Source organism: Osmerus eperlanus, chromosome 25 (genome assembly GCF_963692335.1).
Source record: "Osmerus eperlanus chromosome 25, fOsmEpe2.1, whole genome shotgun sequence".
Lineage (NCBI taxonomy): Eukaryota > Metazoa > Chordata > Actinopteri > Osmeriformes > Osmeridae > Osmerus > Osmerus eperlanus.
Window position 1 is genome coordinate 1548251 of NC_085042.1, and position 12238 is coordinate 1560488.

The window sequence follows — 12238 nt, forward strand, 5'->3', positions numbered from 1 at the left end:
GCAGAGCTTTTTTGCTCAGGGGAAAAGGCCCGCGGAGAACGAGAGAATCCGGTGATTTTTCAGAATAAAATGTCTTTCAGACTCTGATAATCATTTAAAAGGAAATCATTTTATAAAATGTTTTCTGTGCGGCCCGGTACCCGGTCCCCGGACCGGTGGTTGGGGAACGCTGCTCTATAACATACACGCTATTAGGTAGCGCTTCCTTGTGGCATAAACAAGGCTACCCAATTACAGAACAGTAGACCTACAGCATTACATTAGGCTACATACAACTGAGGACATAATGAACATATTTTAACAGCGAATTTAAGCCATCCATGTCACTTACCTACCTGTTTACAGGCCCCCGATTTTCTGACTTTTATTTTGTATTTTACCTACGGCTTGGACGCGACCTCTGTGACGTCTGTGACCTCTCGCGAAGCTGCGCGGAGGGTCGCATCTGAAACGCGCCGCGGCGCGTCCGGTGTGAACTGCACCATTGACTAGAGTGGAGGGGATCAGGCGCGATCAGCTCCGACCGTCGCATCGCGGCCGTAACGCTAGGTTAAAGTTAATTGAGTCTCCAGATTGAGTCTCCAGGGGGTTGTTGAAGACTTTCAAAACGCCTTCACCTGCAGGAACCAGTATAAGTACTAGTCGGTATTCCATTTCTTACGTAGCGTCACCATGCTCTCCAACTTAACCGTTCCTTTATCGGTAACTTTCACCAACCCAGAAGATTTCTTTATATTTATTTTCCATATTCTGTTTGCCACGAGTGCGGTGTTCCTGGCGGGTTCCGTGGTCATAGGTATATTCAGTACAAAATCTTTGCGACAACAGAACCGCTTCATCTTCATGCTGAACACAAGCATCAGCGATACACTAACTGGCTTTTCAGTTTACTATCTTGGTCTGTTCGACGTTCAAGAAGGTTACCCCTCTAGAAATGGAACATATTATATTTTGCCCGCATTTCTAGGAGTTAATGTTTTCACTTTTCTACTTGCGCAGTTTGACCGCTATTTTGCTGTGTGCCATCCTTTCTTTTACAATCGCATCATCACTAGATCTTTTGTAATTGGAGTATGTGCATTTTCTTGGATAGAAACGTATTCTATCATCACGGTACAAAACATGGTGCCAATCTACTTAGCGACAAAAATGAACGCATTCGCTGTAATTACTCTACAGATTATAGTCATAACGAAATTGCTGATGACTATAAAGTTATATTTCGTAGCCAGAAACCAGTTGGAGCGCGAGGCGCCCAGCGCGGAGAGAGATAACAAGAAGGAATCACTGCGCATCATAGTGTTTGTGGTCATCTGTTTCCTAACGTTGTGGTGTCCCTCTTTCGTTAATATTGTGGTGAAGCAAATGACCAAAGGAGGCGTCAGGTTTAGGAACGAAGCCACAAATTTGTTCGCTATTATGGCACGTTTTAACGCACTGGTAACACCAGCTCTTTACATCTGGGGCAGCCCAGCGCTGCGCGCGGCCGTGTGGAAAACCGTGTGGCGTAGTGTGTGTCCGTGCAGGCGGAGAGAAAGGTAAGCTATAGCAAGCACTCTTGGCGTTTAGTGTTTGGGCTGTAATTTAACTTGAACTTAGTTTCTACTTAGATTTAACACATTTCACCAGCAACATCAGCGAACAAATGACTAGCTTACTTTTATTGCTTGATCTGAGACCTCGATGTGCACTTACCATTTCTTTTTCACGTACAGGACTGTATTTGACCAAACCACGATAAACAAAAACGGATGAGGAATGCTGAACGCTGGGGAGGAGGGGGAAGGGGGGGGGGGTCAAGTTCACACGCGGAATGATGATGCATTTACAAGTGTGTTCATTAATATTATTTGACTCATGCGAAATGTCGAGATGAGGATGATGAAGAGAAGGAGGATGCAGGAAGGTCGTCAAATGTAGGCCTACTTATATTGCTTTTAGGTGCCATTTCTTGCTTTGCTTTTAATGCACCACAATGGAAACAGACAACTGATTTATTTGGAAAATAACATGCTTGATACATTAAAGTGCTAGTAGGCTACTGTATTTCGAATAATTATGCAAGATCACAAATGATGCAGGTCGAGGGTTGAGAAGATCCTCAGACAGCCCAACCACCCTGGAAACTCACTCTTCTCCCTGCTGCCGTCAGGCCAGAGAGCCAACATAGAGAGGATGAGGAGTTTCTTCCTTCAAGCCATCCGTCTGTTCAACTCAAAGCGTTGAAATACTGCTGTGTGCTATGTTATTTATTTTAATTTATATATTTTTATACAGTCTCTTTTTAGTATCCTTTTATTCTATTTTATTTAAGTGGTTGCAGGTACAACAACACATTTCACTGCATATTGTACCATGTATAATCATGTATGTGACAAATAAAGATCGGTTCATTCAAGTGTAGCTGAAAGATAAAGGACTAGATGACCTTCCCTATTGTATTAAGTGCCAGGTTCACAAAATAATCTGTGAACGACAGCAGTCGGGTTAGGCTTTTGTTTTGTACACCAACTCACCATGACCACCAGAACGAATAACTTTGCTCTATCAGTATCCTGGAATGCGCACGTGGAAAGGAAAATAAACATATTACCTGATGTGACAAAACGAATCAGATTGAATGAATAAAAGGATTTCATTTTGAGGGTTTAATTGAATTTCAATCCTTAATTGTAGGTACTTGAGTGGTTATGCTAATGATTCTAGTCATCGCATATTATTCGGTTTGTAGAAACAAAACTGGTATTTACAAAGCAGATTGTTGAAAATGTCTAACTGCTCACAAGTTTTGGTAAACTTGAAATGATACTTATTGCACAGCATAAATCTCTGCTCAACTTTCCTCAACTGGAAAACAGGATTCAGGATTGAAAAAAAAATGCACTTCTAAATGAGTTTTGTATCTGGGCTAATGGGCTATATAGTATTTTTGTAGATGTATAATATTTTGTGGAAGTCTATAAAGTTAGTGGTCAATGATGGATATCTCTTATTGGTTTTAATGTATTTTATTTTATTTGTTGGTGAGTGTGTCCCTTATAAATACAGAATACATTATTACAGCATCAAACCTATCCACAACTCTTTAAAACTCGTTATTAAGGTTTTCCACTCCAAACATTTTGGTGTTGTAATGTGCCGACAACAATAAGCCTATTCACATTTGCATGTTGTTCATTTATCAGAAATCAGAAAGGGTTTTAATCGCCATGAATGTTTGCACAGACAAGGAATTTACTTTGGCAGGAGGGTGCATACATTCAACATATAGGAGTACATCTTAAATAAGTGGTGTAAGTTTAAACAAGTCTAACTATACTATACAAAAGGTGCAAAGTCTAATGAACTAATACTAACTAATACTAAGGGGACAGGTATTGTGGTGGAAATTTAGAATATAGTTACAACTTTTTACATTGCAAATGTGCCGGGAAATTGATTGAATTGCCGGGTCTTTAGAGCAGCGTTCCCCAACCGGTGCCCACCGGTCCGCGGACCGGTACCGGTCCGTGAGTCATTTCGTACCGGGCCGCACAAAAAATAATTTATAACATTATTTCCTTTTAATTGATTATCAGAGTCTGAAAGACGTTTATTCTTAAAACCTGAGCAAAAAAGCTCTGCAAAGACGTGTGTTTACTCATTTTTTAGCAAGTTTGTGGGCTTTATTGAACGGTATGACACATGACAAGTGATAGTTACCACTCAATGAAGCCTGTTTGAGACAACAACTCTATCGGTGTTTTGGATGAAGGCTATCCTGAGATCGCCACTAAAGCACTGAAAACCCTGCTTCCATTTCCAACATCAAGCGGGATTTTCTGCCGTGACAGCAATCAAACAAAATTTTGGAATAGGCCTGAACTGGATATAAGGAACGCACTTCGGGTGTCACTGTCGTAGCTTATAGTCACACACAACAGTGGGACTGACACATCGAAAGCTAGCTAGTAACAATATAACGATGGAAAACCAGGCTAAGAAACTTAAAGATGGGTCAATTGAAAAAACGGCTGTTTATTTTACATAAAACTCAAAAAACTATTTTTCGCTCAAATCAGCTAAACTATTTTTCTCGCGTGCTCCGCGCGCTCGCATTAGGTGTGGAAGTCACTAACTAGGATAACATCAAACCCAGAATGTACATGCATTAGCAGCGCAGCTGTCCAGGGCCTATCTTTCCTTCCAGTACGTTCTGCCGGTCCGTGAAAATATGTCTTACATGAAAGCGGTCCGTGGCGCAAAAAAGGTTGGGGACCGCTGCTTTAGAGGACGCATCACAGACCATGGCGCTCCCTCAAATTGTGCAAACACTGTTAGAATTAGCTGAACAGGTAGAATCTAATAATATATCTGAGTCTGATGCCCGTGACCGAGTAGAACAAGTCATAGAGACCTTGGCTGCATACTCTGCCGTCACAGATTTACACATTAATAGTAGCTCTGCCACTGTTTTATTCATTGTTTGACATCAAGTTGCTCAGTCTGTGATGCGTCCTCTAAAGACCCCGCAATTCAATCAATTTCCCGGCACATTTGCAATGTAATGCAATGCAGATGTGCACACCGCTCCCTACCGAACAAGATGGGTAGCTCGGTCAGCAGGGAGCTGAAGAAGAGCGGCTACTGACGTCACTCTGCTGCGCCGCTCAGAATGCTTTTTCGTTCATTTTGCATTTCTGCAAATGCATTTGAATTTGAATTGTGGTCACGATTTTACAGCCACGTTCTTAAAATGAAAATGCATTTCTGGAAATGCATTTGAATTTGAATTGTGGTCACGATTTTGCAGCCACGTTCTTAAAATGAAAATGCATTTCTGGAAATGCATTTGAATTTGAATTGTGGTCACGATTTTGCAGCCACGTTCTTGAAAATGAAAATGCATTTCTGGAAATGCATTTGAATTTGAATTGTGGTCACGATTTTGCTGCCACGTTCTTAAAATGAAAATGCATTTCTGGAAATGCATTTTAATTTTCAAATTTTACATTTCAAATTGAATTTTGGTATCTATTTGCTGGGGCATGTTTTGAAAATTTAATCTCAAATGTCTATTTCTTTTTCATTTTAATTAAGTGAAAGATTGAGCACTCTTGAAGAAGAAAATTAATTAATCATGGTTCCAGAGTCTCATCAGCCACCTCACAAAATACACAGAGTCTACATCAAATTTGGATATTTTTCTAAAATTCTCTTTCTCTCTCTAAATTATTTTAAAGTGAGTGTCTTTGACTTTTGGGGAAATGGGCCATTTAATGAATTTAAAATGTTTTTTTTCTATGGACAATGCAACCATATTGCACAATCCTCTGTTATAATCAAAAAATAATTTAGATTCCGAAGCATCACTAATATATTTATTATTAGGCCTACATTTACTGTCAAATAAAGTACAATCATTAATAACTACATTTGGTAAAGTTGGTACATTTACATTACATTTACATTTATGCATTTAGCAGACGCTTTTATCCAAAGCGACTTCCAAGAGAGAGCTTTACAAAAGAACATAGGTCACTGATCATAACAACGAGATAGCCCCAAACATTGCGAGCTGCCAAAACATGAAGCATACACTGTGAAAATCCAAATAGGTGCCAAAGGGAAGAACCATAAGAGCATGCAGTTAAACATGTTACAATTAAACAACATGAAACTCAAAAAGTGCAAGAGTATACCTGTAGAAAAACAATCAACAGTAAAATATTTCCCAGCGAGTACAAGATGTTGTTGTATTCTCTACAAGTACAGTTTAAATTATATTTGTCTAAGAAAGCTTTATATTCCAGAAAGTTACCATTATCATCTATAACATCATTCACAAACACAATGCCCTTTTCATACCAATCATATTTAAACAATGATTTCCTATTGATTACAATGACCCTATTGTTCCATAAGGTTGATCCATGGGGAGAAAGGTTATGGGTAAATATCATTTTCCAATATTGGAAAATTTGTTTGTGGAAGTTTGATAATGTAATTTAATTAATAACATTTTTGGTCACCTCAAAATCACATTGCAAAAAAAAAATCAAGCCCTCCTACTTTAAAAAAATAGATGTCTAGGTATGTGAAACCACATAGAATCTGGTTGTGATAGGTATGTTTTCCACCAGTTAATGTTAAAGGTCCCAAACATTAATTCAAAGTGCAAGACTTTGATACCCATATCATACTCTTTAACGAGCTGTCACCGAAGCATGGTTGTTTTCCCTGGTAGTCATCATGCGTTTTCTCTTTATTGCTTGATTGCTCTACCTATCCTTGCTATCCCAGATGTTGCAAGCTGATTTTTTTCGCCTCGAATTAGATAGGCTCGACTTTTTTAGGCTAACATTTTTTAAGATATACATTAATCGGCTCGAATTTGAGCAACCGGAATTTCCAAGCCAGATTTTTTTTAACATTGAAATATATATTCATATGTGAATTTGGTGTTGTTTATGCCTTTAAAAAAATCAAAACATTATGTCACTGATTTGTAATCAGTAGTAAGGAAAATAGGGAAATTCTGTTTTTTTATTAAGAAGCGAATTTGCCTTTACAACTGATATTCAGCTGCTTTCAAAGGTGCTGGCTAGCTAACAGAATGACAGTATATGGATACTTTCAGTAGCCTATAGATCAGTGGATTTCGTTACATAAATGAATGTGTTTACTGATGTCAAAACTGCCTAAGTAGCCTACCGCTATTGAACTAATGCGATTAACAAAGGCAATTGCAATGGAATGAAACTAAGCATAGTAAGGATAACAAGGAATTTCTGTTTCGTTATTTAGAAGCAAATTAGATTTTACAACCAATAATGATACATATTAATGTGTTTATTGATGTCAAAACTGCCTGAACATTGCAAATGTACAAACGCTGTATGGTGAATTAGGCCTACAATTATGACATCTGGCTCAACCATTGTGCATGTAATGACTTCTGTTATGAACTAAATGTTTAGATGTTTGTGATGGTATAAGATAGCCTGACGTTGTCACACTCATAATTCTAGTCAGAATATGAGTCTGATACCGCTCCGTTGGGCTGTGAGTATGGGGCGTTTTTCAACCGAACCCGGAAAAAAATGCCTCTTCGCTCAATTGGATAGAACTAAAACCAATCAGAGCAACGTAGTAGGCTAACTTTTACTGAATCCAGTAGAAAGGACGGCAAAAACATATTTTCGATAGACAAATGCCTTGATCGAGTTTCTCTGTTCCTCTTTCAAAATTAATGCGCTGTCGATGTCTTCTAAAACAGACTCGATGGCAGAATCTACACATCTCAACTCTCCAACGGCAGCCATGTTTGTTAAAAACGAATTCAACCCAAGCGCTCTTTGGTGACGTGATTGATTACGTTACTGTTAATCATCTGTCCATCATTGTATAAAGCCCGCCCTGACAATTTGATTGGTACGAACAGCTCTTGTTCGGGCATAGTTTTTCCCCAACCGAGTAACCCCAGACCGAACTTCCTGACCAAAAATGTTGTGGGCGGGGCTAAATTCGGCTGGCAGCCAGGCAATTTAAAAGAGACAATTTAACAGAGAACCTATACAGTAGCCTACATTTTTATCAACAAGCAATTTATAATGTAGGAAACAGCAGACAAATGAAGGCTACATATTAATTTGCATGACTGTAGGCTACCACAGAATTGGCAGTTTGACTAGAATAGATTTGATGCATAGATGCTGATTAGCATGGACAGACGGTGATAGCACCTGAATGGTTGAGAGGGACGGCCATGTTTAGCAGGCTGTTGAGCTAAACCAGAGCCGTCGAAGGCTACCATAGAATGTAGCTACAGCAACCTTGGATGACTTAATAACTTTTACCACGTTATTTTGTATGAATTGAATTCATGTGTAGGCTATATATACATTTATTTATTTACATACAGAATTAGGCCAATCAACAATAAAATCTCATGACAATATAGACTTGAAAAACAACTATAATATATATAGGGTTAGCCTAGATATAGGCTACATATATTTTAATTATTTAGTGAATTGTTAATAAAGACTTGTTTAAAGATTTAAACATGTGTTATGACCCTTTGATATACATTGCTTTTTCGGTCTTTTAAACCGTCAGTTTAAAGTGTTTTATTGGTGGATTTGGAGCCGCCAATCAGTCACTCCAATTTTGCGCACGAACAACTTTGAGCGAGACAAATCTAAACGTTGCAATACCATGCTATGCGACAAGTCAAGTTTAGAAAGTGCCTGAACAGCATCGCCGTCCATCGCCGTCCATGCTCTATGCACTCAGAACAGCATCGCCGTCCATCGCCGTCCATGCTCTATGCACACCTGATTCAATTAAATGGGTTGTTATAACGACCATTCATTCGAATTAGGTGAGCTGGCTCAGGGAAACATCTAAAACATGCAGGACAGCGGCCCTCGACCAGGGTTTGACACCCCTGCTCTATGCCCTCTGAACAGTATCGCCGTCCATGCTCTATGCTCCCCCTAGCGACGGCCAATCAGGGACGGCACTCTGAACAGCATCGCCGTCCGTCCATCCATGCAAAGATCAAGCAGCCATCACCGTCCGTCCATGCGAAAACTCCCCCTAGCGAGGACGTCCATATGGACGTCCATAACGCTCTGAGGGATTTAGCCCCTACTGATTAGCACAGAGTGTCTGGCTGGGTCATCGGCAGGGTTCTAAATTAACACCCGCCAAATGCGGGTTAAAATTCATTTTGGCGGGTGTTAATAAAAACTCACTAGCCAGTTTGGCCGGTGATACATGAGGCATTACATGAATGATACATAAGGCTCTGTTCTCGGCATGGTTCTCGGTAATTTATCCCCCTGGCCTGGCAGTACTTCCTAAGTTTCCCATGAACACTGTGCCGTAATGCTACGTGCTAACATTTTATACGCCCCTTGGCTGCGCGCAGTTGAAGTGAAACCGGCGCGAGAAACCGTGGAAACGAACTGAGCGTCCACCAGAAAACACAAGGAAGAAGTAAAACGAAGTATAGCGGATCATAGGAGGTATTAAGAGCTAGCTAGAGTAGTAAAGTAAAAAGTTAACTTAATGCGGCGGTGGTTAGGACAAACTTCTGGGGTCGAGAAGAGGAACGAGGCAGGGGATGAGGATATTGATAGCACTAGAGAAACGGAGAAAAGAAAATGTAATGCCAAATGGCTGATGGGTCGGGAATGGCTTGTGTTTGACAATGAAAATGTTGTCATGTTTTGTAAGGATTGCCGCATGTAGTCTACGCCGTCTTCTGTAATGTAAATACTGTTCTTAATAAAGAGTATATTAGGTCAGTTTAATTAATGCCTGCTTAGGACAAAACGTTACTGTAAATGCATGGGCAGGAGTCAATCTCATGACGCGAATGGACGTTTTAGCCATTTACAATAAATCGTGTCCTTACTTAGTCACGTGTTGGTGATTTCACATACCCTTGCATCATACTTCTGTGCTTCATTTTACTTAATTTTCTGTGTTTTTCATGCCAACAATGTTAATAAAATGATCAAATGCATTCAGTGGAACTCATTGTTCTTATTTTCACCGGAAAGAATTTGGCTAGTGGAAATTCTGATTGGCTGGTGATCAAAAAAGTTAATTTAGAACCCTGGTCATCGGCCGCCGCCATTGACACCTATGTCTGGAATCCATGGACTACTGGGCTGACGCCCTTCGATCATTGATTTCCCCATGGTGTCTAAACGCCAAACACCTGATGTTAATACTGTCGTCCCTTGTAAAATAAACATCACTTCACTCATTCCCCGGTCTCTACGGATTGAAACTAAAGTAGTTTAGAATTAGCTGTGTAAGTAATAACCTTTAGAGTAGGCCTAGTCTTTGTGATAATTTTTTAGATCACAAAAACTTATATAATTACAGGACAGTATTGACCATTTAGTAAAGTGCATATGTTTAGGGCGATTGCTGCCTTTAGTTTTAGTTGAGGAATGCCATGAAATTAGAGTAGCAAAAGGCCAATTCCACATGTCACTCTAATTTCAAATGGTTGATCTATTCAAAGAGAGAGAGAGAGAGAGAGAGAGAGAGAGAGAGAGAGAGAGAGAGAGAGAGAGAGAGAGAGAGAGAGAGAGAGAGAGAAAGAAAGAGATTTCGAAACATGCAATAGGCCTAGCACTTGGCATTCATTTTGATTTGTCCCAAACATTTTCAGCGTGGCTGTATTATGAACACTAAAATAATTACATTTACATTTAGCAGACGCGACATTGCACGGCCGGGAATCGAACCAACAACCTTTTGATTAATAGCCTGACTCCCTAACTGCTCAGCCATCTAACCCAGTCCGTTCGTTTGAACACAAATAATGTGTACAAACGAACAGGCGAGGCTACTATTAATTAAGAATTGAAAATATTGACACATTTTCGAAGAATAATCTCACTGAATGGCCAAAATAACTGTGGTCATTGTTTGTTTACTTGCCGAATACAATTGTTTATAAGCTAACAAAATATGCCCTATGATTCCAAATGAAAGGTCGATATATTACAGGCTTGCCCCACTCCAAAACACACACTGCCTTATACCAATTTAAACTTTTAGAAAGCCGAGAGTAGAAATAGATAACGTCACGTATTAAAATTCATTTTTTTTGGAAATCTGTAAATGCAGCCTAATACTGATTGTTAAGAGTAAAATCTTAATAATTCAAATCATCGTCATCACTCCTCATCGCCATCGTTTTCATGACATAGGCTATTTCAGAAGCATTGCGTTTTCACAAGACAATATTCATCACAAAATTCAATGTAGGCCTATTATATATATGGAACATAATTAAGGGATGTCTGGACCTTGATATCGTTAACATTCACAACATTGAACAGCAGGGGAGGGGGAGGCAAACCTCGTCATCTCACAGTTCCGAATTCCTATCAAGTTCGAACCGGCTGCCTCCTTTATTGGTAACACATGTCTCCTCAGTGTTTTCTCCCAATGTTTTGGTCAAATCCGATCCTAGAAAGAAGAATTTAAGTAGGGAAGGGGAGTGGACATTTATAGAGAGACACAAACAGCATCATCAAAATTATTCTCTCAACGTTTGTTCAACTCAAAGACCAAAAATCTTAAACGATCTGGGTTGGATTGAAAATGATCCCAATAAATACTCATCATAGCTTACCTTCCTCTCCGCCTGCATGGACACACACTTCGCCACATGGTTTTCCACACGGCTGCGCGCAGCGCCGGGCTGCCCCAGATATAGAGTGCCGGTGTAACCAGCGCGTTAAAACGTGCCATTATGGCGAACACATTTGTGGCTTCGTTCCTAAACCTGAGGCCCCCTTTAGTCAACTGTCTGACAATTATATTAACGAAAGAAGGAGACCACAATGTTAAGAAGCAGATGACCACAAAAACTATGATGCGCAGTGACTCCTTCTTGTTATCTCTCTCCGCGCTGGGCACCTCGCGTCCCAACTGGTTTCTGGCTATGAAGTATAACTTTATAGTCATCAGCAATTTGGTTATGACTATAATCTGTAGAGTCATTACACCGAATGCGTTAATTTGTGCAGCTAGGTAGACTGGCACCATGTTTTGTACTGTTAGAATAGAATACGTATAAATCCAGCAAAAAGCACATACTCCAATTACAAAAGATCTAGAGATGAAGCGATTGTAAAAGAATGGGTGGCACACAGCAAAATAGCGGTCAAACTGCGCAAATAGAAAAGTTAAGACATTAACTCCTAGAAATGAGGGCAAAATATAATATGTTCCATTTCTAGAAGGGTAACCTTCTTGGACGTCGAACAGACCAAGATAGTAAACTGAAAAGCCAGTTAGTGTATCGCTGATGCTTGTGTTCAGCATGAAGATGAAGCGGTTCTGTTGTCGCAAAGATTTGGTACTGAATATACCTATGACCACGGAACCCGCCAGGAGCACCGCACTCGTTGCGAACAAAATATGGAAAATAAAGATAAAGAAATCTTCCGGGCTGGTGAAAGTTACCGACAGAGGCACGGTGGAGTTGGATAGCATGGTGGCGCTCCAAGGCGTGACTACCAACTCGTACTTATACCAAATGCTGCACGATGAAGGTGGTTTTCCTAACCTCCAGAGACTCAATGAATTAGCAATACCTGCGGTGAACTATTGGATCAGATTAATAAACAGATTAATGAGCGTTTTGTCTTCAGTCACAAGGCCTTGCCACGGATTTGGAATAAGATGTCAGTGAAACACACAAATACAGATTTCTTGA

The 12238-nt window shown here is 39.9% G+C and overlaps 2 protein-coding genes across 2 annotated transcripts; one reads left to right on the top strand and one right to left on the bottom strand.

The window, feature by feature from the left end:
* Positions 1–672: 672 nt before the first annotated feature.
* On the top strand, positions 673–8645 carry LOC134012310 (G-protein coupled receptor 183-like). Its single transcript, XM_062452104.1, has 2 exons — positions 673–1507; positions 8485–8645. The coding sequence occupies exons 1-2, from the start codon at positions 673–675 to the stop codon at positions 8643–8645; spliced, it is 996 nt and encodes a 331-aa protein (XP_062308088.1).
* Positions 8646–11145: 2500 nt separating this feature from the next.
* LOC134012311 (G-protein coupled receptor 183-like) lies at positions 11146–12015 on the bottom strand. Its single transcript, XM_062452105.1, has one exon. The coding sequence runs from the start codon at positions 12013–12015 to the stop codon at positions 11146–11148; it is 870 nt and encodes a 289-aa protein (XP_062308089.1).
* Positions 12016–12238: the final 223 nt, after the last annotated feature.

What these genes read in the sequence shown, in the direction of transcription:
- LOC134012310 (XM_062452104.1), top strand. Translation starts at nt 673, where the DNA reads ATGCTCTCCAACTTAACCGTTCCTTTATCGGTAACTTTCACCAACCCA. An exon ending in CGTGTGGAAAACCGTGTGGC is followed by an intron (nt 1,508 to 8,484) that starts GTAGTGTGTGTC and finishes TGCTCCCCCTAG; the next exon opens with CGACGGCCAATCAGGGACGG.
- LOC134012311 (XM_062452105.1), bottom strand. Translation starts at nt 12,015, where the DNA reads ATGCTATCCAACTCCACCGTGCCTCTGTCGGTAACTTTCACCAGCCCG.